We start from the raw sequence: 27,944 nt of genomic DNA, 5'->3' as shown, positions 1-27,944 counted from the left end.
CACAGCCCTATCCAGATGGCCAGGTACAATTCTTCCCTAAAGTCCCAGGGAAGGTGAACTGTCCCTGTCCCGTCATCACAAGGATTGTCAATGCCATGAAGCAGTAGACTCGTGTTTTTATACCCTGCAGCTAAGAAGTATAGCCACCAGTGAGCCCTGGAATGTGAGTCTGTATCTAGTCAGGAACGTCAAGTGAGCAATTCTCAGTAACTTTGCTGCCCCTGCTAGAGGTTCGCCTCTGTGACATTGCTGTGGAGCACAGCCTGAAGTTGTGGGAAAGAACAACATTTATACCTAAGACCAAGGAAGGGAACAGGTCTGAATGGGCATCCCCAGTCAGACGACTGAAAACAGCCTCTTCGGTGAACACTTGGCAGCTCAGTTATTCTGGAGGCTGGAGAGGAACGCTCCATCGAGGCTAGGAGTTCAGGGCCAATCTGAACAACATAGACTGACCCCGTATCAGAAAAAAAAAAAATCTTCGCAATGGCTGCCGTCTCTTACTCCCCTGCCCTCTGTATGTTGTCACGTCAGCCCTGTCCCTCTATCGAGTTTGCTCCACTCTAGCCAGTGCTGATAGGCAATTTATACACCCTCTGGTGTGCAGGGGCAAGCAATTAACCGCCCCCTCATCCAGGGAAAGCGCTCATGCTGTGAAGGGGCAGCTCCTTGATGCCTGGTCAAGGGAGATGGACCACCCCGGAGGAGGGGGCAGGTGGCTGACGCAGCCTTCCCTCTGTGGTTGGTAATAGGTTTCCCTCACTTCCGGACTCCCAGAGATGTCTGTGGAATTGAAAAGTGCCCTGACACCTGAGCATCAAAGAAAATGGGCCTGGGAGCTGCGGGTCCTTAATCAACAGATGCGTCCCTGCTATACAGGTGGCCTGGAGAGGGGCCACAGGACATGTCACACACATACCTGGCTGGCTCCAGAGCAAATTGAGTTTGTGCCAGTACCTGCAGGGGGCAGGCTTCAGAGCTTTGACCTTCAGCCCTCCTTACCCAGGTTCTCTGAGAGAAATCATGGAAGGCAGCATTTTCCAGTGCCTTTGGGAGAACAGTGTCATATTGATCCCAGAACCATACATTAGCCTGAAATATATTGCATTCTTCAGGGAAAGAGAAAATTGGTGATGAAACATGAATCAATATCCTTCTCATGTGCAGTGTGGAGTGGGGGCACTAAACATCATACTCAAAGTCTGTAGCGACAGCCTGCACCTGCACTTGGGCCTTGCAAGGCTAGCATGGGGCTCCTGGAAAAAGGATCTTACTGTGAAGCCAAGGCTCTGACAGGGCGGTGCCCCAGCCCTGATACTGTCCACAAGGAAGGGCCCACAGAACATGATCTATCCACCCAGCCTCCTCTTCTAAAAACACTAGTACTATATCACAAATATATCACAAAGGGAAACAAAGAAGTGGTTCCCTAGCACAAAACTGGAATTCTCTGATAGCAGCAAGCAGGCTTGCTGGAGAGTGGGAAATGACAGAGCTTCCTGCCCAAGGCAGCAACAAAATTAACATACTACTGCAGACATGGCTTTGAGGCCCCTGCTTCCCAGGATGGGGTTGCCTATTTGCACCCCATCATCACCTCTTCACTTCTTGGTGTCTATCACCAATGGAGGAGCTTGCTGTGGTTCTAGTGCATTCTCCTCTGGGTCCTGCCATGTGGGTTTGGTGATGTTCTCCCCCACGTAGGCCTGGTACCACACTTGCCTCTAAGATCCATCATGTTAATGTCACGGTCTTCACCACAAACCTTGACACAGTAATGTACCCCAGTTCTCAAAGTGAGTTCTAGTAACTCCTGGGAATGGACCCAGGATTGGGATTTGATTGACAAGGTTTTGTGGGACTGGGGGATACCCGCTGGAATCTACAACCCATTCTCAGACCCTCCCTGGATGCCCGAATACAAGCTAAGCACCTCTGAGAGCTAAAGCCTGTCATCACGATCGACAGCTTCACTATTTTTATTGTAAATGGAAAGGTAAACCTCATTGCTAAGTTGCAGGTCCCTGCTCAGCTTGGAAGGTCTAGGCAAACGGCTGTCCAAGCTGAGAGATTACAGGATCTCCCCTTCACTGAGTCTCTAAGCAGCCTTCCTCCCAGGCATTTCCTACACAGTGACTTTTACCATGCACACAAAAGAGGGCAAAATCCGGAGTCTGGAGCTGCCATCTGCAGCCACTCAGGGCTGCATTTTAGAACTGGAGTGGGCACAGAGGCATTATTCAAGGATCCTCTGGTTGTGTCAGGGCAGGCGGGATTCACCAGGCTGACCCAATATGAAGGGAGACTCCCTGTGCCAAATGTATCTTTTTCCTTTGATGCCAACAGCCCGAACATTGCCTGTGCGTCTCTCTGATCACTGCACGCATGCACCCTGCTGTCTTTGCCTGTCCCCTGACTCAGCCTACAGAAAGTGACCCACCTTTGTGGCTCTGATTATCCTTGAGGCTGAGCCGCTACAGTGGACAGACAGCACTCCACAAACAGATATTCTTCATGGGCCCCACAGCTGAGGGGTGGCTGAGGTTAAACACCAGTAACCCTAATTTTCCTCCACCCCTGAGTGTCGTTCTGATGTCCAAGGTGCAGGGTCAGAGCTTGAGGTGATATCAAAAAATCTGAGCCCTGCACCAGGGCTATCATGCAGGGGTCAGTCAGTAGGAAAACGGGAGCAGAGTGCAGACATAGCTCAAGCGCCCTGTAGAGCCTCCACATTGTGGTATTATCCAGCTCCATGACTTGTGCCTGGGACGGTAATTAGCACATACCTGACTACCACGTCCCCATCTTTGCCTCAATCCCTACAGCCTCCACTTAAGGCCTCCCTGGCCCCATGACCTCACCTCTCTGCCTGACTACAGATTTCACACTCAACAAGGACAACAACAATAACGGCTAATATATAAAAAAAAAATGCTATCAAAATATGCCCAGAGACTCCTCCGCCTTCAGGATTTACCACGTTCCCAGTCTTCTTCTGAATCAGCATCATTCCCTTTCAGCCAATGAACTTGATACTAACGCGATTTTTTTCCCCCCATCATTTGTCAGTGAGGAAAGCAAGGCTTTACAGACATACTCAAAGCGCCTGCTCATGGTTGGGAAACATGCAGTAATAGGAGCTGGCACACACAGCTCAGAAAAGGCCTCACAGCCGGCAAGTAGAGACACATCGCTGGCCTGGGGCTGCCTGACCCCTTACAATCATGTCTGCAGCGATGACCAATACAGGTCTTGGTCCCCTGAGTCCTTAGTCACCAAGTCCAGCTCCCCCTGCTCTGGTCACGCGTTAGAAGCTGTCCCAGCTCCTTCTACATTCTCTCCAGACACACTGGGCAGCATGGGACATGGACAAATCTGAGTTGGGCTGTGTGTCTGCCTGTAGGAGTTAAGCTGAGTAACCAAAAGGGCGAGTTCACATATTGATGTGCCCAGGCTTGGGTTGGACTCAGCATCCTGCAGTGTACGCAAGGCTCACACATTGCACGGTACATGCAGAGGCTTCATCACAGGGCAGTGGCTGGTGTCGGCGACACTGTCAGCACTGTCAGGGAGCTTTCTGAGGACAGGCCAGGAAGTGTGGTGTGCAGAGGAGCTGATCTTGTCAGGGCCCAGGCCTCACCTGGCTGGCGGGCGTCTGACCCACCACGGCCTCATATGGTGGGGGCAGCTCAGCAGGATACAGCATGCCCGGGCTGTTGATGGCGACATCGTATATGGTGCTGAAGGGGGAGGAAGCGAAGTCCAGGTGGAGGCCCCTAGAAAACAGGACAGCCCATCACACGGTCATCCCCCGGAGGACAGAGCCCAGATTCTGACATTTCTCTTCAAGTGTTGACTATCTAATACTTGTCATGGTGAAGCTAAAAGCCTGAGTCACAGGGCAGGCTTAACTTTGGTCTTTCTTCTGAAAGATGCCCATATTTCACTGACCACTTAAGCTCTGTCTCCTATAATTAAGACAGTGATAAAGCTGATGAGATTTCTAATTCATGTTCCATGCTCTGTGACAACTGTCACTCAGGAGCAACTCTGCATGCAGAAGAATACAACAGAGTTCATTATTGGCCTACAGTGTCATTTCAGGTGACACCGCAAAGACAAACAGAAATCTTCTGTTCAAGTCAGGCCTTGTGGTGCTTGCCTGTAATTCTAGCACTTGGGCCAACGAGCCAGGAGCATGGTGAGTATGAGGCTATCTGGGGCTACCTAGGGCGTTCAAAGCCACCCTGGCTATACAGTGAAGCTGACAACAACAACAAAATACAAATGGAATGCAGTTAACCCATCGCCACCACCAAAACCCCAGTGAACAAAAATAAGAAAAGAAATACTGTATTTCCAGGTCACATGGCCTTTCCTCATTGCCTACCCTTGTAAGGCTCATGTCTCTGTACCGGCTTTTATTCTGTTCCCCTCCACACCTCTCTCCCCCCTGCCATCATCACTTCCTCCTCCCAAAGACGCTTCCTGTCTGTGGCTTCTCACGCATCATGGGACACAGGACACCGAGAGGAAGACTGACCTGTGGGCCTCCGCTGTGGGCGTACAGGTGTATTCTGGAGGGTAGTAGGGAGGAGGTGGGAGGGGGGCAATGAACTCATCGAAGTCCAGGGTCTGGTGGAGAACGGTGCCATGTGGAGTCACGCAGGCAGCACTGGCCGAGTGGGACCTCTGTGGGAAGAACTGGAGAGCAGAGAGAAGCCGCGTTATCCCAGAGCTGGTGTGGCTGGCGGCTAAGGGAGCTAATTGCAAACACATTACCTATCACGGTTTAGGCTGCCAAGCCATGACTGCTAAACACACCCTGTACAGAGGATAGCTCTGACCTTGCTCTGCTCCACTTCCTATACCGCTATGCAGGAAGCCTCGTGTGTGTGTGTGTGTGTGTGTGTGTGTGTGTGTGTGTGTGTGTGTGTGTGTTAAAGAGCTGGGAAGTCTTTAATGCAGATTCTTCCTGGGAACCTTCACTCCTATGACGCTGATGCCTTAACCCTGCAGTCAAAAGGACACTTGCCACTCGTCCTTCCACACAGCACCAGCAAGTCCCCCTCACAGTGCGTACTGGGTACACGCCCTATACCTAAGTCCCTTCTCCGAGTCCTGCACAGTGCTTCAGGCCTGCACTGTGATCCCAGCCTGTCTCACACGCTTCCTTAGAGTTCACTATGGGCCCTATGAACACTAATATATAGGGATCCACACACTTTGTAGGACATTGCCCCCAAAGGTGAAGAAAGCCCCACCATGAGCTCCAGAATATTCTGTGGGGGCAACTATGAACACTGGGTGCTACTTAAAATTATCAAGGGAAACATATTTTAATAAAAAACAAATGCTCTCTGCCTGCATTTCTGTTTCTAAAGTATTAACCAACACTTGTTTCTCTCTCCATTCTCGGGGCCCTCCTACCAGAGGTCACGAGTTCTATGGAAATGCTCGAGACACTGCTTCATCTATAGGTATAAAATGACCCACACTGTACGGGCCCCGGGGCCTTTCCCAGAGCGTGTCAGCGAGGTAAGAGAAAAGAGACAAACACCAAGAATCACAAGTGCACAGTTAAACACAGCAGCTTCGTTAGCAACTACAGCCCTCCAATCAGTGGGACAGGGCATCTGCCGAGCCTCCGTGAGGCAGGTGAGATCTAACCGGCTGAAGACGGGTGGGACTCCAGGCTCTAAAGCAGATGGCCAGCGAGTGATGTGTTTCAGAAGAAGGAAAAAAAAATGAGGGTCTGTCTGGTCAACTCTTAAGTCTGGGCATTTGCAGGAGCCATTGAGGATGTTGGAGTTGGGTGGCAGGGAACCACCTAGTGGTGGCAGGGATAGGGTGGGCTCATCCAGACAGGGGGACAAGCAGTTAGAGAATTTCTGCACTTGCAGGGCTGAGACCAAGGTTCAGAATATGGTCCAATGCAGTGAAATCAGTATGCTCTGGGCTGATGGCTACATCAGAATGAGGGACGCATGGACTCAGAAATGGCTACCGCCAGCCTTCCCAACACAGAGCACATCCCCTGCCCTTCCAGTTAGGCTGACTGGTTGCTGTTTCCCTAATTGCTGGAAATTAGAGGGGAATTGCTGGCTGTGAGCTGGTTGGATGTATGCGGTCATCCTCTGCTTCAGAAGCTATTAATCCCTGTGCTTGCTGCTCGATAGCTAGGCGGCGAGGGGAGGGCAGATGTTCTGGGGGTCCAGTGAGGAACTATTTTGAATTAGTCTCTATCAGAAATGAGAAGAACCAATTGTATACTCGAGCAAAACTCATGAAATGCAAAAGCATTCAGCACCAGCAGCCTGACGCAAGTTAGAAGACAGTGCCTCCTCTCTGAGCACGACTTTGTCTCTGCTGGGGACCGCTGCTTTCTTTCAGAAGTCGCCTTGGTCATGGAGTTCTAATCCCAGCAACAGAAAAGTAACAAATAACGCTGTCAGCCTGCCTGTGTTTTATCCCCCTGTTCTTTCCTGAATGGGGCACAATACATGCTCAGCCAACCATCAATGGAGTGGATGGATGGATGGATGGATGGATGGATGGATGGATGGATGGATGGACACCTCTCTGCTGCAGTGCCCTTGCTCTTCTGCCCCCGCAGAAGCAGCCAACGGAGCAGTGAAGGAGCAAGCTGCCCGGCCACTGCTCCTGGCATGTGGGCTCCATCTTCAGTAGGAGCTATTTTTAGAGCAGCCCAGATGAGCTCGTGCTGCTGGAAAATCTCTTACCATCAAGACCTCTGTGCACTGAATCCCATCCACTTTCCGGCTGCCTTCCAACCAGTGCCAATCACCCCCTGCTCAGAACAAGGTCTGCTCAGCCACCCTCCACACCATACGTACTTTGTTTCCTCTTTCTGGCAACTTAACCCCTTCTCAGCTGGCAACCTGCCAGTTCTCCCTCCATGTTCGTGACTGGAAGGCCTGTCTGCCAGCCTGCACTCAGGATTCATGCTCTGGGACCTCATGTCTACACCTTCATGGTCAGGTATAAAGCTAAAGCACAATTCTACAGCTCCTGGAGAGGGTAGAAACTCCTGTGTGGTTCTGTCTTCCCTGGGCGGTCGAAACCACATGGAGTCAGCAGCACAGCTGTGTGTGGAAACCGGCCGAGCTGCTTACACGTTCTCCCTCCCCACCAGGGTTTGTCACTCATACAATAGCAGTGTGCACCTGAGACTTTACGTCCTGTCTGTTATGGCAGGGGGGCTTCTTCCAGGAACACCTGAAAGCGAGGGGCACCAAGAGCTGCCGTTACTTGACCCTGGGTAGCTTCCCAAGGCACACAACATGGAGCCCCTAAAATCTGGCTCAGCTCTTACAGTCTGGCTTCTGCAGTCTGGAAGAGACCATGAAGAGGTTAATGCACCTCAGACACTGAGCGGCCACTGAGACCCTTGCGACTTTGCACCTTACTGACCTATTAATCTCAGCGTCCCTTCCCCTGGTGCCACCAGGATTGTAACATGAAATGCCACCCTGTGTCACAGATCCACACAGTGGTGTCAGAAGGCTCAAATGAAGGCCTCTATGATGGCCATTATCTCTCTTGTCCCCGTGCCTGATCTTCTGCGGGGGAACAGGATGGAGGGCAGGCTTGGGCAGCAAGGGTCTGGGTGCCTCTGCAAGGTTTTCCTGATGCCTGGCTCGCTGCCTTCCCTGCCCCCAGCTTCCTCCCGGCATTCTGGCTCTTTGGGTGACTGTTAAACTCCTGGGTGAGTCATGACTTTGAGTGCCCTGCACACCTTCCAGCTGCACACTCGCCATTATCAGGGCCTGTGCACACCCATCTGCACTTTCCAAGTGGCTCTGCTTAGTGAGACATGTGAGCAGACGTGAGCAGATCGGGTGCTGGGATGGCATGATTGTGTAATGGCTGCAGCTGCTTCCGAGGCTAAGGTGGCAGCGAGGGACGTGGGGAGGAGAGTGATGCAGTGGAAAGCAGGGAAATGAGCTTACATTTAAAAACAAAGCTAGAAACAACAGGAGAGGCACTTAGAAGGCAAAGCACCGTCTTCACCAGGCTGTGTCAATAAGTGGAACCGCATCACTGCGCAGTTACTATTTCTGCGCATGTTAGAAGCGCTGGGCTTTAGCAGTTCCGACAATAGGAGTAACACTTGCTGTCTCATGCATTCATGATGTTAGTTCCAACTGCGGCTAATTATCCCCAATACGGATGCATTTGAATTATAAGATGTGGGTACTTAGACTCCTAAAGCCCTTAGAGTACGGCTGAGTCCCGGCTGTGGTCATGACCTTGAGTTGCCTGTCTCCGTGAGCCTACTAGAGACCCGCCTGGTAACTCCTACAGTAAACCAAGGAGGCCACAGAGCAAATGGGTGAAATGTGTCAGCCCGTGATACCAAGTTGGGGCTCTTCTGAAAAGTCAGTGTCACAGTTACATATGAGCCGCAGCAGAAATGGCTGGGGTTTCATCTGCTAACTCTCCAGGGTAAAGTGAACATGGCACTATGGCAGAATGAGTGCCCGTGGATGGCTCATGGCTGCCTTCCCTGCATGGCTGCCCCTGAAGTGGTACTGGAGGATGCTCTCCTTTGACGTCAGGTAGGAGAACCAAGACAGGGTTGTGCCGGATAGCTTTATGTCACCTTGACATGAGTTAAAGTCACCTGTGAGAAGGGCTCCTCTATTGAAAAAATGCCTCCACAACTCTGGGCTGCAAGCAGGTCTGTAAGGTGTTTTCTTAACTAGTGATGGATGGGGGAGGGCCCAGCCCATGGTGGGTGGGGTCATCCCTGGGCCGGTGGTCCTGGGTTCTGTAAGAAAGCAGGCCTAGAAAAGGCATGGGGAGCAAGCCAGTAAGCAGCACCCCTCCATGACCTCTGCATCAGCTCCTGCCTGCAGGTTCCTGCCCTGTCCTGTTCCTGTCCTGACTTTCTTCAGTGGCAGACTACATTATGGAGTGCAAGCCAAACAAACCCTTTCCTCTTTGGCTTGCTTTCTGGTCATGGTGTTTTGTCACAGCGGTAGAAACCAGAGCTAAGACAAGGGCCCAGACTATGGTGCTAGGAATAGGCTTTACCCTCTTGGCCCACCATCCCTGTGTGGAGAGTTACTCAAGAAGGTATGTAAGTGTGGCAGCAGGAGCTGGGTGCATGCATCAGGAGTGCCCCACGGTGTTCTCTGAAAACAGCCTTGTGTGTTGGTTATGAGGTATGGGCCAACGGGAGGTTGCACACATGCTGGTGGGGGCTGCTCACCAGTAGCGACCTTGTCATGAATTCGTGCTTCTTAGAGGAGCTGTGGTTGTGGTATGACACTTACCAAACATGTACAAGACCAGGGATTCAATCTCTAGTACCATACAGACACATATACACACACATGCACACACACACAGATATACACATATACACACTCATACAGTCACATAGACACACACACATACACACACATAGATACACATTCATACAGTCATAGACAGACACACACACACACATGCACACATACATTCACACAGATACACACACACAGATACAAACAAATACACACTCTCATACAGTCACAGACACATACGCATGCATACATACACACACACATAGATACACATTCATACAGTCACATAGACACAGACACACACTTAAATAATACTTCTCACTTGGAGAATCTCAAATAAAAATAACAGAAGAATGACTGGTCAGTAACATGAGCCACAACTGAGCTCAACAAATGGAAATGCAGCCAGAATTGAGATGTCAAAACAAGTTACAGTAACACCGAGGTCGTGGTGAGTGGCGCGTCACAGAACTGCAGCAGAGATTTCGTAGGATCCAGTGGGATTATGCTTCAGACACTGACAAACTGATTCCGAAATTCACAGGGAACGACAAGGGGATGGAATTGTCACAAGCAGCTTGAGAACAAAGGAAACTGGAGGAGTCTCACTCCCATTTTAAAAGGGACTATAAGGGGGCAAGCAAGGCTCTGTGGAATTGCTGTGAAGGCAGACAAGAAGGCTGATGAAAGGGAACTAAGAGGCTCTAGATAAACCCATCTGTGGTCAGCTGTTGACCACCAGTGACACGGAGCCAACTCCATGCCTTAATCTTTGCATTTCAACAAATGGTGCCAGGAACCACACAAAACTGGGCCTCCCCCACAATGTACATTGCAACCAACTCAAGATGTTCCTCAACGCCAAACTAAGACTGCAAAACTCTCAGGAAGAATAATTTTATTTCCCTGGAAGACAGGATACCAAAAGCAGAAGCGGAAATGGAAAAAGGAGACACATTGGGCATCACTGAAACTAAAGTGTTATGGTTTGGGAGCTACCACCAAGGGTCAAGATGATCACCAGGACAGGCGAAAACACGTACACACCGCACATCTGAGGAGAGACCTGTATATCCAGAGAACACAGAGAACTCCATGACTCAACAAGAAGAGACAATTCCAGTTTTGAAAATGGGCAAAGTCGGTTTGTTCCTTCACAGAAGATCTATAAGTAGCCATTAGACACACAGGAAGAGAACCACCATCATTAATCACTGGAAAAGGCAAATCTAAACTACAATGGAACACCACCTCCCAACCACTAGGCTGGAGGAGGGGCAGGGACGAAAGGCACCTATTTTTATGCAGTTGTATGAGTTCTCAGATATGATGGGTACACGGAAGGGTCGTCGCGAAGCTTTCGAGGTTGTCTCGTCCACGCGTGTTTCTTTATGTGCCGCTATGAGATTTAGCTTCGTCCAGTGATCACATATTATTCCTTTAATTAAATGACTGAATGAAATGAAGTAAAAGTCTGAAAAGAGATCTCAAAGCATCTCCTTAAATATCCTGGTTCCATTTTTTGGGGATGTGTCCACAAACTTACAGGGTCAGCCCGCTTCTTCTAGGGCCAGCCGTACTCCATATGGCCACCCTGTGTCTAAACAAAAACCACTTCTCTATATCTTATGATCCAACCTCTCGGCAGTTCCAGCAGGATGGAAGGACTCAAATACGTATAGCACTCTGAACAGCTCTTCCTTCTGCCCCTTCGCCCCACCATGCTGCTGGAGCACACAGCTCAGTCTGACTAGGAGACCAGAATGCTGCCTGTGCCTCACCAGCAGGAAGCTCAGTTACTCCTGTTTCTGAGTCAGGAAGCTTCTGATGGCAGTTTGTTGTGGCTTAGATGTGGTCAGTCCTTCACTGTCCCTGTGTTGGAGGCTTGGTCCTCGGCGTGGTGCTTCTGAGGGGTGGCGAGGAACCTTTCACAGGTGAGGCCTCCTGGGAAGGGTGGGGGTGGTGGGGGTGGTGGGGGTGGAGTTAGGTGACTGGACACAAGGCCTTTGGAAGGAAGTAATGTTGGGCTTTTGTTCAGAGAGCTTGTTATGAAGTACAAGCCTTATCTCAACCATCTATCTTTGCCCATCGAGACACCATCCACCATGCTGTGACACAGGGGAGGAGGGGTCTTAATGAGTGCAGGCACCATGCTGCTTTGCCCCTTCTAAACCATGATTAAATAACCTCTTTATAGGAGTCTACCCTAGGGTATTTCCTTATAACAGAAAACTAAGACATAGCCTTTGTGTTTCTGTAATAATCTGGTTGCTCACGGCACACCACAGTTAGTACAGTAAAGCAGTACTGCACTTGCAGTCAGTGCTGTGATGACGTCACTGCTGTGAGGTCATCATAGTGATGCCACACCTGTGATGTCCAGTAACTGGCTGAAACTCCTACCATCTTGAAAAACTAAGACAAAGCTGGGGACATTGCAAAGTGGTAGCGCTGTTTCCTACTGTGCACAAGGATCCCAGCACCGCCAACAAAAATCAATGAAGATCAGCAGGTTGTCCTGTGAGGCCCCTGTCATGCGTGAGGGAGCTACTGAACGAGTAGGTTCAGGGATATGCTCAGAGGCACCATACAGGCAGAGGCAGTGGGGCTGAGATGCAGCCATGCTTGACACACGACCTCAGGCCTACTTCTGCTCGACATGGCCACCAGTAAGGGCAGCGTGTACTTTGGCGTAATTGTAAATGTTTACATAGCTAGACTATGCCTTATTCTTCTTTAGCTGGCAATTTTCATTTTAGTGTTTAAAAGTGGGGGGAATACAAACTGCCTTCAGTTCTGTTAGTTTGGCTGAATTGGTGTGATATTTACAGATCAATAGCAAAATCCACCGAGGTGGGTAGAGCCTTCTGGTATTTATATTTAACCTTTCCTTTAAACAGCAAGCTGGAGAAAATTGCCAACACAAGGCCTCCATGAATGAGGCCAAAAGTTCATCGGGCTGAATAACTGCTTAATTAGACACCTTCCAGAACACCACGACCTCTCGAGAAAGGTCAGCTCGCTATGACAGCTGCGCGGATGTATGGTGTGAGCACCAGGCTGTGCACCACATACAATTAGGACCAACGGAGGTGTAACATATTGGTAATGATGCTCTCTGGCCTTCTATCTTGATTAACGGATGTGCCACTAAAAGGCAGCTGAGGAGGAAGATTTAAGAGAAAAGCCCACTACAGGGATAACCTGTCTTTAGTGAAATGCTTAAAACATTGGGTAGAAGGCACAGCGGTCTTGTGGGTCAGGTTGAAAGGCAAAGAGAGCTTGTGTGGCTTGTCCCAGCCAAACATTGTGGTGTTAGGAGGTGGGTCTAGTGGGAAGTACTTGGGTAAGAGGGCTCGACCTCATCTGAATGGATTAATGCTATCCAGAGGGAGTGATTTACTCTAATAAGCAGGGTTAGCTTATTAGAGTAACTAACTGGGGGACAGGGCTGTTAAAACAACAACAACAACAACAACAACAACAACAACAAAAGATTAGCCCTTGTCCTTGTTCTGTCTCCCACATGCACCCACTTCCCTTCTGGCTTACACCAGAAGCCAACCGCATACAGTTGTGCAATCTTGGGGTCTTCACCTCCCAGAACTGGGTGCTAAGTAAACCTACTTTCTTTGTAAATTACTTCGTCTTGGCTATTCTGTTACAGTAAGGGAAAACAAAAGCAGAGAGACAGAGAGAGAGAGAGACAGAGAGAGAGAGAGAGACAGAGAGAGAGAGACAGAGAGAGACAGAGAGAGAGACAGGGAGAGAGAGAGAGAGACAGAGAGAGAGACAGAGAGAGAGAGAGAGAGAGAGAGAGAGAGAGACAACACAAATGGGAGGGAGAGAGGGAGAATGGGCACAAGAGTAACTATTACCCTTAGCACTAAAAACCAATACCCATTTCTTTTTATTATGAGTTTCAAAATAATGTATTGAACTCTAGGCTAGGCTGTGGTCCATTCACGCTGAGACCACAAAGAGCCATCATGACTTATGAAGTGTGCGTTTAGAGATGTTTATTAACAAGAACACAACCCTGCTCTGGCCTTACCACTCCCATGGGAGCAGACGGTTTATTTTTTTTAAAGACTCTGACCATGACACCAGATGAGGGCCACTGGGCCCTGACCTCAGGGTTAATTAGCAAATTTCAAAAGCCAAGAACAGCAGTTTTTCAATTTGAGAATCATCTTCTAACAACTCCAAACTTCTTTTATTACAGAGAATTCTGAAGAATAAGGACAGGCCTTGCTCTGAAGTTCCCAGAGGGTGTCCAGCACGGCAGGATTTTAACTTAGTCAGGGACACATTCCAGGTGCTTGGAATCGGGGAGACTCTATCATAAACATGGAACTCTGCTGTTGTCTGAAGTAAGGCCATGGCAGCAAAGATGCAGAATCACCCTCTTCAGGGTGCATCACAAGGTGACCAAGGATCTCTGAGCAGTCTGGACTGACAGAACCCATGGTTCTCTAATCAGAGGCAGAGAACACATGCACACTGGACTCCAGCTGGTTAGAGGAGGGAGGGCTGGGCTGGCCACTCTGAGAGGGCCTGGGCAAGAGCGGGGTCTCACTCACCATCTGTAGGACATCAGCAGAGACCATCTGCATGCAGCACATGGCTGTGGCCAATGCGCACACGATGGTGGAGAGGACATTGAGGGCACACACGCTGAAGAGGAGATCCTGAAAGAAGAAAGGAAGGAAAAGGGTCAAGTTCTTCCTGGTCACTCAGATGCAGAATCCAGGGCACACAGTAAGCCCGGGGCAGCATTTAGCAAATGCTCGTTTTGTATGTGGCTGTATTTTATTCACGCTCAAAATTAGCCTTTAAAATACACACATTTGTTTGTGTTTTACTATGATGCTCAAACTGTCGTTAATACTAAAATAGGCCTTTCATAATTTTGGTAATTCTTAGGTAGTCTGTAAAATAGTCGAGAAAATATTGGGATGTTCATGTCAGAAGGTGAGTAATTTTTATCAGTCACAAAGTGTAGCTCGAAAACGATGAGTGTTTAATAAAATGTCCTTTTTAAATGACCTTTTTGTGTTTATGGAACTGTAGATTCCCATGTAATTGTCAGAAATAATGCCAAGTTATCACGTGTACCCAGTGACAGCATCTTGCAAAACCACAGCTCAGCTCATTATCCCAGCCAGGATACTGACAGCCCAGTCAAGACATGGAACACCCCACCACTGTGGCTCTCCTATGTTGCCTCTTAAAAAGAAACTTCCCTCCCTCTGCCTGCTTCTCACTCCAAACACCTTCTGTGCTTATTTTAAGAATGCTACATGAATAGAATCACAGAGCCTGTGACCATTTGCAATTGTTGCTTTTTTTCTTCTTCATTCCGCACAACTGTCTTATGATCCACCAAGGCTGCGGTATGCATTAACAGGCCATTCCTCTTTATTGGTGAGGAGTATTCCACTATATGGATGTGCCACAATTGGTTTAACCTGGGAAATCTGCAACTTGGGACTATACGAATAAAGCATGCATATTTTGTGCAGGTGTTTATGTGAATGGAAGTCTTTATTTCTCTGTAGCAATTGTCCCAGACAACAATGGCATAGTTAGTTTTGCAAGGAACAGCGAACCATTTTACGTTCACGCCCATAATGCATGAGCAGTCCAGCTTCTCTGCAGCATTGCAAACGTTTTGTGTGGCTTCTAGCTTAGCCGTTCTGATGGGTCTGTGTGGATTTACTTTTCCAGCTCTATTTCCAATTTCCCTGATGTGTAAAGATGTCGAACGATTTCTTCTCGCTTGCTATTTGCCATCTGGTTCCTCTTTAGTAAAATGTCTTTCAGGTTTTGCTCATTTTCCCATTGGCTTGTTTGCCCTTTCACTCCTGGCTTTTAAAAGTTCTTTATATCAGTTCTTTTCACAGGCACACGAGTTGCAGATTATTTTCTCAAACTGCAGAATGGCTTTCCAAGAACTTCCCATGGTGCCTGGGTTTGGGGTGCAATAACAAAAATGTCACCAGATGTGTGACAAGACATTTGTTTCCTACCTTTGGGGGGGCTAAGGGTATAGAGCAAGATATTGTATCTTCTGGCTGTGGCTTTGCCTCATGGGAACAGGGCAGCAAGTTCTCTGGGTTCTCTAAGGACTTGAACCCTTGGAGAACACCTCAATGACATCATTTTGTCTGGAGTCATGACGCTCTAATAATGTCATGGTAGGGTCAGGATTTTAGCATTTCAGCATAGGAATTTGGGGCGGAGGGGACGTCCAATCCATTGCCAGTTAACTTTTCATAGAGCACAAATTTCCAAAATTCTCTCCTCTCCCTCCTTCTCCCTGTCTCTCTCTCTCTCTCTCTCTCTCTCTCTCTCTCTCTCTCTCTCTCTCTCTCTCTCCTCTTGCCATGTTTTAGGTGCCAACTCTGCCTAGCCCTAAATACTTAAATATTTTCCCACGTTTTTTTTCCCTAAACAATTTTAGAGTTTTGTTTACGTCCATGCCCATGGCTCATTTTGAGATAATTACTGGATAAGGTTTAAGTTGTAATTCATTTTTGTCCTTTTAATTTTAATTTCCGTATGCTCATTGTTGAGTATATAGAAATGTGGTGTGTGTGTGTGTGTGTGTGTGTGTGTTTATGTGGTATATTGTGATCTTGAATTCATTAGTTCCGGTCGTTTTAAAAAAGACACTTTGGCATTTTCTATGCAGAGAATTAAGTTCTCAGCAGATGTTGTTTCTCTGCAGTTCACATGCTGCTGCCCACTTGCCCTGTGTTAGATCACTAGCTGGGACTCTGACCCCTGGGAGTTGCAAGACTACGAGATGACAAAAGCAGACACCTTCACCTTGTTCTCCATTGTAGAGGGTCTACTCCACGGCATTGCTCTCCGTCTTAGAGGGTCTACTCCACGGCATTGCTCTCCGTCTTAGAGGGTCTCTCCATGGCATTGCTTTCCGTCTTAGAGGGTCTCTCCATGGCATTGCTTTCCGTCTTAGAGGGTCTATCCATGGCACTGCTCTCTGTCTTAGAGGGTCTACCCATGGCATTGTTCTGTCTTGGGGGCCTGCTTCATGTCATGGTTCTTTACCTTAGAGGGTCTGCTTCATGGTATTTAACTGCCCAAAGGCAATTCATTCTTCTTTGGGATATTCATAATGAAATGCCATAAATATTATTTACAAAAATCCTATTTTTACCAAAAAAAAAAAAAAACCGGGGCTGGAGAGATGGCTCAGAGGTTAAGAGCACTAGCTGCTCTTTCAGAGGTCCTGAACTCAATTTCCAGCAGCTACATGGTAGCTCACAACCATCTATAATTCAATCTGGTGCCTTCTTCTGGCATGCGGGCAGCACATTGCATACATAATAAATAAATCTTTAAAAAAATGACCCCAAAGATTCACAAAATTGACCAATGATCCATCACCCAACTCTAGCTTTTTTGAATAGACAAAACACTATACACATCCCAAAAGTTACCGGTAAAGATTCTCTTCACAGAAGAACAACAGTATTCAAGTTAGATACAGTGATCTATCAAAGGGTGAGCATCTCCGAGAGGAAATAAAAGATGATTCTCTCTGTGACTGACATTGTGCATGCATGCAGGTGTCCGTGTCCATCTGACTGTCTAGTCCACCACAATTTCCAGGGCTTGTTCCTGTAGTCATGAACCAGTGTCTTTAATTCTAGAACACCTTCTAGGAAGGCTGTCACTGCAGAAGTCACTGTCTACTCCCTTCCCTTGGAACCTCGAGGCCAACTTGCGAGATAGAAAAGGGGTGTGATTCTGACAATACTATGGAGTGTAAATTTAGCCCATGGCATCTCATGGTTCTCAAGGTTGGATAGTCCAGTGTAAGTGGAGCCAGAGGAAGGAGTCTGAGCTTACCATCTAAGCAGTGCTCAGTCTGTGGCTAATGGTTCCTACTTGTCATCCCCGCCATGGCGACACCTCTAAACAATGTGAGAATCCAAGTCTGCCCAGCCCTGTGAGCCCAGGCTCAGTGTCTCTAATCCTTTCTGGTAGCCCTGTTCCTGGCCTCTAGTAGTTTCTTTCCCAGCATATGATAACAGTGTTCAACAGAATACCCAAGGGACACTCTTCACAGACCCCGTAGGAACCACAAGTCCTTTACTGCATCCCCATACATTTTGTCAATTTGGTGGTTGCTTCAAGCAGGAGGTAAATCTCGTCCCTGGCTACGCCATCTTGGGAAGAGGCTTTGGGTGGCGTTTTTGTTTTGGATTATGGTATAGCTGAGCAGGCCATAAAGTTGCTACGGCCACTCCATACGCCCCTTCTGCTCCTCAAGCCACTAAAGAAGGAACAGGATGGGAGTTTGAACATGGAACAGAACACATACACGGTTCTAGAGAGAGGATAAGGAGCTCCAGCTGTGTTTTTAACTCATTACCAGTGAAAATGTGTGATGTTGGAGTGGCAACAAGAGCTTCATTTAAAATGACTGAGAAAGTAATTTGAAGGCTATAGCATAGAACCTGAGCTTTAACAGGGCTCCAAAGTTTGGAAACACCGAAGAGACTGGTGATATGCTATCATAGAGGGGTGTGAGCCACAGCCCACAGATATATGGAGACGGCATCTGAGCCAGACTTCAGAGCCCAAGTCAATACAGTGTGGCCATGTTTTGTGGATGAGTAGGGGGATAAATGAGGATAAAGAGATGACAGGAGGTCATCCTTGTTAGTGTAACCTGGGACACCAGCCCCAGGGTCAGGGGGTGATGGGAGATGTCCATTTCAAACAAGTATCATCTGGGACACGGGATGTACCATTCCACAGACAAGCTAGAGAGTGGTTGGCAAAGCAGATCTGAGGCTCATGATGGTGTCCAGATCTGGAGGAGCAGAGTTGGAGCTGTCCCATGACCTTGACCTTGAGAATGTTCCTCACGTGTCCAGTGGCCTATATTTACTCCTATTTCTAGTTCCATCACACTTCAGGGGTCAGGGTACCCCAACCAGTGCCCTGAAGGAGACGCATGTCTGCAATGAGATCACCATTTTTACCTTACATTAGAGAACATTATACCGGACTCTTCATTATATATTTCACATGTGTCGAAGGGTAATTCCAAATTGTAACTAAAAGAGTGATCCCATCAATGCAGCATAGCTAGAAATAGATTGAAAACTGGGAAGTTCAACTTCAGTGACCACATGTCCCACTGTCACTGAGATGGATGCCCTGAAAGTATCACTAATTTCGCATCCACTTCCACCAGCCTTAAAACCTCTCACGAACACACACCCCGAGGCGAGCGCTGCTTTATGTCTTGTGAGATGTGTTTATTTGAAACACATTACAGAATGACTTCTTTCCCACCGCTCCCCCAGCTGGTTCTCTAACAACACAACGCTGGAATTGGGTTTAAATGTTGCTTTACAATCCCTTTCTGGTTTAAATGACACCTTCACCGCCACGGCAGCGTCCTCAGGGCGTCACCGCGAATGCTAGAGTTCAGTCTGTAAAATCCCTGTCCACGGTCAGTGGACATGCAAGCATGGTGACAGCGCGTCTGTCAGTGCTGATCATGAAGCCGGCCGCTAGACACTTGCCACCACTACCTCCCAGGTTACTAATCTAATTCTTAAGAAACTCCTTCACAGAACACTTCGGGCATAGAACAAAAACAAGAGGGAAAAAGTTGTAGATACTCAGGCAAATCTACACATGATGAAGTCTCCAAAGAATTTCTGCACTCCCAGTAAATCTTCCAGCACAATTACTAGAGACGGGTGTCAGCAGCGACAACTCACAGATGCCTCCACATCAGGAAGCTTGCAGTCCAGGGCTTTGATACCTTTGCCTTCTGGAAATGTCCTTGTGCAGATGACAAGCCCCTATAACCCTTTCCGTGCATCCATTCACCAGCCTTTTCTCTTTTGACATGTTTTCCTTCTGTCAGCTGAGGCGTCCCGCTGGGTAGCCTAGCACACGAAACAGGAGGTGGAGGATCATGGATATCTGATGTAACCGAATGTGGAGTGGGGTTGGGCTTTGCCTGGCTTGTCATTTTAGATACCTACGCCCTGTATTGTTTCTATCCTGGACATGTCTGACACTAGCTATGTTTTCCTCTCCTACCCGACATTTATTTATCTGTGTGGGGAGGCAGTCAGCCACGGGTGTGGGCACACCTCCAAGTTCCTTCCGATCCAGATCTTAACTGCTCTCTCTGTGCAGCTCACTTCCCTGGACTGAGTTTGCAATAAGCAATTCTGGAGAAAGAGGAAAGAGGTGACATGTGCCCCCAAAGTGTAGATTTACTACGTAGGCATGGACTCCCCAAGTTCCACATTCCTCGTCCGTCACCAAGCTTGCTGTGTGCACAGGCCTCCAGACTGAGGACTTTGACTGAGGGCAGATCAGTCCCTCTGGACAGTGCTTCTGTTGGGAGCATTCAGACTCCCTGTCTCTGAACCAGGACTCTCCTGTCTTCTGTCAGAGAGATAGCAGCAACCAAGAACAGGTGATGTCCCCAGTTAGTTCCTTGGGCAGCTGAGGATAGGGAACCTGAAATGACCCTATCCTATAGCAATACTGACGAATATCTTGCATTTCACCATAGAACCTTCATCTGTTGATGGATGGAGATAGAGACAGAGACCCACACTGGAGCACCGGACTGAGCTCCCAAAGTCCCAATGAGGAGCAGAAGGAAGGAGAACATGAGCAAGGAAGTCAGGACCACGAGGGGTGCACCCACCCACTGAGACAGTGGGGCTGATCTATTGGGAGCTCACCAAGGCCAGCTGGACTGTGACTAAAAAAGCATGGGATAAAACTGGACTCTCTGAACATGGCCTACAATGAGGGCTGATGAGAAGCCAAGGACAATGGCACGGGGTTTGATCCTACTTCATGTTCTGGCTTTGTGGGAGCCTAGCCAGTTTGGATGTTCACCTTCTAGACATGGACAGAGGACCTTGGACTTTCCACAGGGCAGGGAACCCTGACTGCTCTTTGGACTGGAGAGGGAGGGGGAGAGGAGTGGGGGGAGGGGAAGAAGGATGGGAGGAGGGGGAGGGAAATGGGAGGCTGGGAGGAGGCAGAAACTTTTTTTTTTCTTTCTCAATAAAAAAATTTTTTAAAAAAATGAACAGGCTGGTTTGTTAGTTTAAAAGGAGATAAAGTCATAGACCCTATGGGAGAAATAGAGAACATTCCAACTTCCATCTGGGAGGGTAGCAAGACCAGAGACCATGTCTTCCAGCACTGTAGATGGCAGAATGGCGTGTTCATAAACATTCATTTGAAAATATATAAGCTACCTCATTGTACTCTTTTGAATTTTAAGTTCAGACTTGAAGGAAACAATATATTTAATTCTCATATTTCTAATCACACAGAGAAAAAATTAGTTTAACCTTTCTATAAAGTAATGCAGAAAGTGTCTCAGTAAAACAAGACACACAAAACAACCCTTTCGTTTCTGGTAAAATAATCAATGTGTGTGCATATGTATACGGTGACTTTCATTTCCCACATTTTTTCCCAATGAATTTTACAATCACGAAGCAGATACCGAGCCACGTAATTTGCTTCTGTAGAAGGCCATGGTTGGATCCTGGATAGCCTAAGCTCAGGTCCTAGGAAAGGGGCTAAAACTAGGCTGCCCTATAAAGAAGGTGAGTGACATTTTCTTATAGAACTTAGTAATGACAATCACGGCAGTGTGGCACAGGCCAGCCCACTATCTGTGAAGCTCCTATCCACAGATTCAGTCACCCGTGGATGGAAAAAAAACACAGGGGAAAATGGCTCTACAGTGAACATGTACAGACTTAAATTTATTTGTAATTATTATAGGGGTGTGAGAAGGCAACTTTGGGGAGCCAATTCTCTCCTTCCCCTGTGAGCTCTAAGATGAACTCGGGCTCTCAGACTTGCATGGCCAGCACTTTCCCCCACTACACCATCTCATCTACCCCATGTGCAGACTGTACTTCCTGTCAATAGTCTTTACACGATACAGTAGGATAATCTTTTGCATAGTGTTTCCCTTGCTAGGTACCACGAGACTTGTACAGCACACACACGGACACTGTATATTTTCTCTAAGGCACTTGAGCATCTTCAGATATATACTGCAGATACCAAAGAATGAGGGTGTGGCAGAGGGAGAGAGAAGAAATAAAGACATATTTAGTGGAAAAGAATGCAAAGAAATATTAGAGCTCGGTCTGTGACTAACACGGCAAAAATAGATTTTGATGGAAAGAATGAATTAGCCAGTAACCCCAAGATCAATCACTGCTTATACAACACGCATGAAAAGATGAATAGGTGAATGGGAAAGGAAAGTTAATACATGAGCATACCATTATGCTTAGACAACAGCAATGGACTTCCTAAACAAAAACAAACCTCACAGAAACGACAAAAGCAAAGAGCCGATAAAAATCCATCCGCAGACATGAGTAGCGGTTCTCAGGAGAAGAAGGGGATGGTGGACAAGTCTCTGAGAAGCTCATCATGGATGGCCAGCTGGCTCAGGGGGCAAATGTGCTTGCTGCCTGACCTGAATTTGATCCCTCCTGCGCGCTGTTGTTTGACCTCCATACATGCACCAGCCATCCATGATGCACATATGAGCGTAAATACACACACACACACACACACACACACACACACACACAAACACACACACAAATAAATAAATAATGGGAAATAGAGAGATTTCAGTAGTAGCTAAGAAACATACATCAAAACCACAACATAACCTGCTGGACAAATTCTGCAAATAACCTTGCCAAGTACCGCAGTGAGCCAACATGGATACCAAGACGTTTCAGGTAGAAGTAAATGATTTGGTATTATCTTTTAACGTTGACTATTTCCACTTCTCCTTAGGGTGTACTCACCTGTGGCTGTAAGGTGGATGGATACACAGGTGTTTGCTCTGACCAGCTCTCCTGCCAACATCAACTCTCCTTCCATAGGGCAGGGTTGAGCATACTGTGGTTTACATACAGATGGAAAATTCCCGAGCAGGGAAAACAAGCTACCAACACACAGAGCACATGAGGGGTTCTTGGAAATGAGCTAGTTATAAAACCAGAGTGAGTAAGGTGGAACAGAGTTGCTAAGAAGTAGGAAAATGGACAAAGAGCAGAGGAGTTCACAAAAAGAGCTGGGAGACATGACACCCAGCAAATCAATAGGATTGGGGTCACAGTCAATGACACCAGGCCCATCATTTATGTGTGGAGAGCCATCAGCAATGTCACACTGTTCCCAAGGGAGAAATTACAAACCATAAATCTGCAATATGCCACTACAACTTCTGGATGAAAGCATAAAACCCGCAGCTCTGAGGGAGAGGACGGTGGGTGCACTCGATTTTTTTGTGAGTTTTGCACATGCAAATTTGGCAACTTGCTAAGATTTATTTTTAATTCCAAAATGTCTCTCTCCCTCTCCTTTCCTGTCTCTGTCCCCATTTCTGTCTTTCCTTCTCTGGATGCATGCGTACTGTGTATTGTGCGGGTCTGTGGTGTGTGTGTGTGTGTGTGTGTGCAGGTCTGTGGGGTGTGGGGTGTGTATGTGTGCGGGTTTGTGATGTGTGTGTGCGGGTCTGTGGTGTGTGTGTGGGTCTGTGGTGTGTGTGTGTGCGCGTGTGCGCGGGTCTGTGGTGTGTGTGTATGTGTGTGTAGTGCACGCACCCATGGGTATGTGCGTGCATGTGGAGGCTATAGCAGGGGATGTGGCGTGCCTTCCTCTATCCCTCTCTGACTTGAGAAGGGGTCTCTCGGTAACCGGAAGTTTGTCCTCTGGCTGAGCGGCGGGTCAGTGAGTACTTAGGATCTGTTTATCTAGATTCTCCCTGCTGCTGAGGCTACGGGCACGTGTAGGCAGTCACGCTTGATTTTTACTAGAGTGTAGTGTATCAGATGCAAACTGGGGTCTTATACTAACAGAGCACCTGCTACTAAGTCATGTCCTCAGCCCCTACAGACCCCCCCACTTGTCCCCCCCCCACTGACCCCTCTCCCAAAGAAATCCTGTCAAAGTCATAAAATAACCATGCAAAACACGGTTCTCTATAGATAGTTGGCAAAAGGTTCTAACCAAGGACTTGAAGGAGCCAAGCCCCGTTTTTTACCTAGGAGTAATTGTTTCCTGTGGGATTTGATGTTCGTGGCAATTTTAGAAAATATAATTTTATGAACAAAGAAAACTAACTGCATTTCTTAAACAAGGCAAAAGGCATAAATTATAAGAAAAATGATGAACATTTGTATTGAAATGTTAAGACATTTAATGAGAAAAAAGACATTAAAACCAGAAAAGAAAATTAGGGTGCAGATGGAGGTTCTGTCCGCAGTACACTCACTCCAAGAAACAATCACTATTCAGAAGGCAAAAGGAACGTTTACAAATTCAAAGCAAATTACAACTCAGTGCAAAAGTAGTGAAGGAGATGAACAAAGCCGCTCAGTGGTCTTAGCACATGCAGGCTGCGGCATTGCCTGTGGTCAGGAGGATGCGCAGACCAGCCCTGGGATGATGTCTTGACCTGCTCTCGGGTGCCCACAGCAGAAGGCATGCAAACACGTGGAAACAGACAGAGGCATGGGGACCTGGACAAAGTGGTGGCGGGAGCAATGCATCCAGCCGCTTCGGGGAACAATTTAGCAGTGCTCAGTGAAGTGGAGGGCGCACGAATTGCAGGACACCGTGCTTTCCTCAGTGCCCAGGAGATATGAATGCGATGCGTGGCATACTACTGTTTGGAAGAAGAACGCATCGAGAGTCCACATTTCCATCAAGGAAATGCTGTAGGTCCATAATGAAGCGTAGAAGTGAAAATGATCTGGATTCTTTCCCATGGATGACTCACAAGCAAGGACAGATATAGGACAAATACAAGGTCACAAGTGCCATTTATGTGCAGCCTGAGACTATGCCAAAACATATAACATATAACATAGAAGCAGTACTCAAGCTTCTGGACCCCCAAATGTGAGGTTCGTCCTCACCAGCAAACAAGGAGGCAGGTCTCCTGCATCGGACACCAGCAAGGGCATGTCTGATCCAGTATGGTTCCTAACTACCTAGAGATAGCTTAGATCCCACAGGCTAAGCAGCCCCTTGAGTCCAGCACCTCAGATATCAATCTCTAGTCCCAGGCTGTTTGACCAGCTAGTCACAAACCGAGCTTCCAACAGCCCACTCGATGGGTTTGATTTGCTAGGGGAACTCAGAACCTCAGAGAAACACGAACACATAGCACTTGATTACTGAGATGGTAAGGCGGGGAATATGGGAGGGGCGGCAGAGTGCCATGTCAACTCTGGGTTTGAGTCTTCTGGAGAGCCCTACGAAGTTCAGTGATTTGGGAACTTGGTCTTGATAGTGAAAGCAGGTCACTGGGTGGTGTCCCTGGGGACTCTGCCTTCTTGTGTTCCCCCTGTCTCTGCTTCTCATCTGCCACAGAGAGGAAATCCCCTCTCACGATGCTCTGCCCATGCTGCTCTGCCTCACAACAGGTCCAGAGCCACAGAGCCAAGTAACCATGGACAAAACCTTCACAGACCACGGGCCAAACGAAAACCTTCCTCGACACTGTTTCCGGCAGGGTTTGTCATGCGGCGGGGAGGCTCACCAAGATACATGCTCAAATGTTGACTGGAGAACGGTAAGCAGGTCAAAGAAATCAGCAAAGCCTAGAAAATCCCAGAGTTAGCCAGAGTGGGGCCCAGTTATCATCACAGGCTTGACCAAAAAAAAAAAAGGAGGGAGCCATATTATCAAGGTCTGTCTAGCTAAAGTGTAGCCAAGAGAGTAGTGCTCCTCCAGAGAGCAGGGTGTGTAGCCAAAAGCTGCCAGGGAAAATGGGCGCTGGAAGAAAGCAAGTGGCTCACCCTTTCACTATCTCTCCTACCAGTGGGGGAAACACAGCTAATGTTATTCTTCTTAAAAAAACAGGGCTGTTCTTCTTAAAACACGGGGCACAGGACAGACACACACGGCGGAACAAACACAGACACGACACGGCGGCTCCCACGTGGGTCCACTTTAATGGGGGAGGGGAACACAAAAGGGCGGGGAGGCGTGCAGGACGCACAAGGAAAGGCGACAGCAGAGAGAAGTGAGCCCAGGCATGCAGTGTGCAGGGTCAACCCTGGCGCTCACAGAGAGACTCAGCATAGGTCCTGGGACTGGCAGGCAATAAAGAGTCCATCTGTCTCCAACTCTAATCCGTGATACATTCATTCAAACAACAAAGTTGTTCACACAGTTAACTCCTTTATATGTAGTTTTGTTTTCTTTGGTTTTATTTACCCCATGGTCCAAGAGCATTAAATAGAGAATTCCAGAAAAAAAAAAAAACTACCACACATTTAAAATAATGTATTATGCCGTATTTACACAAATGCACTATTTTGCTTTTAGTTCCTGTCAATCTCTCACCATGCTTACTGTATAAGTCAAACTATGACGTAAACACATATGTATAGAGAGAATAGGCACATGTACCGTGGAAGCATCTGTGATTCCACGTAGCTCCTGGGAGCCCTGGTCTATGTCGTCCACATATGAAGGGCACTAGTGTTTTGGTAGAACAATAGCTCTGGCTTTGGTTAAACATTTTACGTATATAAATGGATGTTGTATAAATATTCAAAAAAGAATTAATATACTATAAGATTTCTTACCCACCAGGTCTCATCTATAATATATGTGTCTACCTATAATCTAACTAGTTTTTAGTGGCTTTACAGTGGTCAGGTATTGTTTTGAAAATGAGAGTTTGTCCTTGTAGTAGTTTGAACGAGATAGTCACCATAGGCACATGTATTTGAACACTTGGTCCCCAGCTGGTGGTACTGTTTGACTAGGCTTAGGAGATGTGCCCTTTCTGGGGGAAGTGTGCCACTGGAGACAGGCTTCCAGAGCTTCAGGCCCAGCTTCCAATTTGTTCTCTGTACTTTGTGTTTTCAGTCCAAAATGTATGTCCAAAATGCCTGCTGCTGCAGCCCCACATCTGCCATGAGGCTTGCTGGTGATGGAACCATAGGAACAAAGAAACCCTTCCTTCCATAGGTTGTCTTATCAGAGGGACAGAAAATAGCACATGCGCTATACACTGAGCTCTGCGGTGCTCAAGGTTCGTGTTGTAATCACTGAGGGTTGAGAAAGTGCCTTTTGCTATGCAAACCTTCTCAGAGCAATTGTGGGACTCTGTCATAACTCTCTAGCTCTGTACTGAATCAGTCTTAAAATGATAGGTTTTCTTGAATAAAGGCCAAGGTAGCATAAAAGAGATGAAAGAGATTAGTGAGATTCCCGATGACAAAGGTTTAGAGCCAGTCTGCCCTGGGGCTTTATGGGGATGACTACCTGTAGGCCCCTTCTTCACCAACACGATGTGAAATAAAAATTAAAAGTCCACTTGGGCACTGGAGACTCCAGCTGGTACTGCAGTTGAGGGAGGAAGCCCGCCATATGAAGTAACACCTTCCATGGAGGGCTTGACGTCAAGCCAATGTGCCTACCAAATTGTTATCTGGAAAGCGTTTGGTCTATTCCTGACCTCACACCAAGGAGATGCCATTGGTGAGGACACCACCCTTGAGGCCTTTGCTATTTGTGGTGGTGCCACCCTGAGTAGTCCTGAAGAAAGGGCTGGGGACAGGCTGGGGACAGCAAGGTTTGTGCCTAGAAAAAAGGGGTGAGGCTGAGGGTTAGATGGCTGCCCCTGGCTGTCAGTGGGAGGTCTGCTAGGCCTTGGGCCAGAAGGGACCTGGCCAGATGGTTGGAGCGGGATCATGTTGATCCTCGTTGATCCTCGGTGTGTCCCTTGTACATGAGTGTGTACAAGTGCATTTATGTATGTGTGTATGTGCATGTGTTTGTGTACATGTGTGTATATGTGTATGCTTGTGAGTGTGCATGCATTTCACTTGTGATGCTTGAATGTGTGCATGTATGTTGTTTGACATGTTGTGGCATGAGATAGGTGTCTGGCTCTACAGAAATTGCAGAAGTTGAAGGCTAGGCACTCATGATATCTAGGCATAACGGCACCTGAGTGGGAGGTCCTAGAAAGAGAGGTTTGTTGTCTGTGTCAGTGAGAGGGAAGAGACTTCGCCCCCTCACCCCAGAGCCCAGGGAAGGCTTGGGGGCACCACTATGTAAGGGTGAGAGGTGGCCTTCATGGCCCTTGGAATAAGGCCAGGCACTAGGCAAAACTGATGTATGCAGACGCGTGCCATCCTTGCAGAGCCTGCCCTGGAGGCAGGGAAACTCAAAGGAGCAAGTCCTATCCCTCCACAACAGGAGGCAGTACTGTCCTCCCAAGGCCACTCGTGGGTGATTTGTGAACTGTGACTGGAAGTGGTGACTGATGTGAGTTCTGAGAGGTAGCTGTGACCTATGGCCTGTGACCGGTGGACAGCACTAGGTGAAAAAGGCCTGAGGTGGAAGGGCGAGAGGTGGGTCACCAAAGGGTGAGAGTAGGGGTCAGTTGTGACAACATCTGCAGAAAAATCGCCTGTGTCATTCATTTCTGAACTATTAATTCATTTTGGGAAGAAAGCGTATCAGCATAAACTATGATGCGATTTGTTGTATTTACATTTTAAAATACTTAGCTCAAAGCAAAAC

General features: G+C 47.8%; 1 protein-coding gene across 1 annotated transcript in view; it reads right to left on the bottom strand.

Moving 5' to 3' along the window:
* Fam189a1 (family with sequence similarity 189 member A1) overlaps window positions 1-27,944 on the bottom strand; it is a 401,267-nt gene that overhangs the window by 21,356 nt on the left and 351,967 nt on the right. Inside the window, exons 5-7 of the mRNA XM_026784306.1 lie at window positions 13,898-14,005; window positions 4,544-4,704; window positions 3,641-3,776 (exon numbers count right to left, since the gene is read on the bottom strand). Coding sequence (XP_026640107.1) covers window positions 3,641-3,776; window positions 4,544-4,704; window positions 13,898-14,005 — 405 coding nt within the window. The remainder of the gene's footprint in view (window positions 1-3,640; window positions 3,777-4,543; window positions 4,705-13,897; window positions 14,006-27,944) is intronic.

The sequence above is a fragment of the Microtus ochrogaster genome, chromosome 22 (assembly GCF_000317375.1).
Source record: "Microtus ochrogaster isolate Prairie Vole_2 chromosome 22, MicOch1.0, whole genome shotgun sequence".
NCBI classification, from domain to species: domain Eukaryota; kingdom Metazoa; phylum Chordata; class Mammalia; order Rodentia; family Cricetidae; genus Microtus; species Microtus ochrogaster.
Note: the sequence above shows the minus strand (reverse complement) of the source record. Positions and strands in the feature narration are given on the sequence as shown.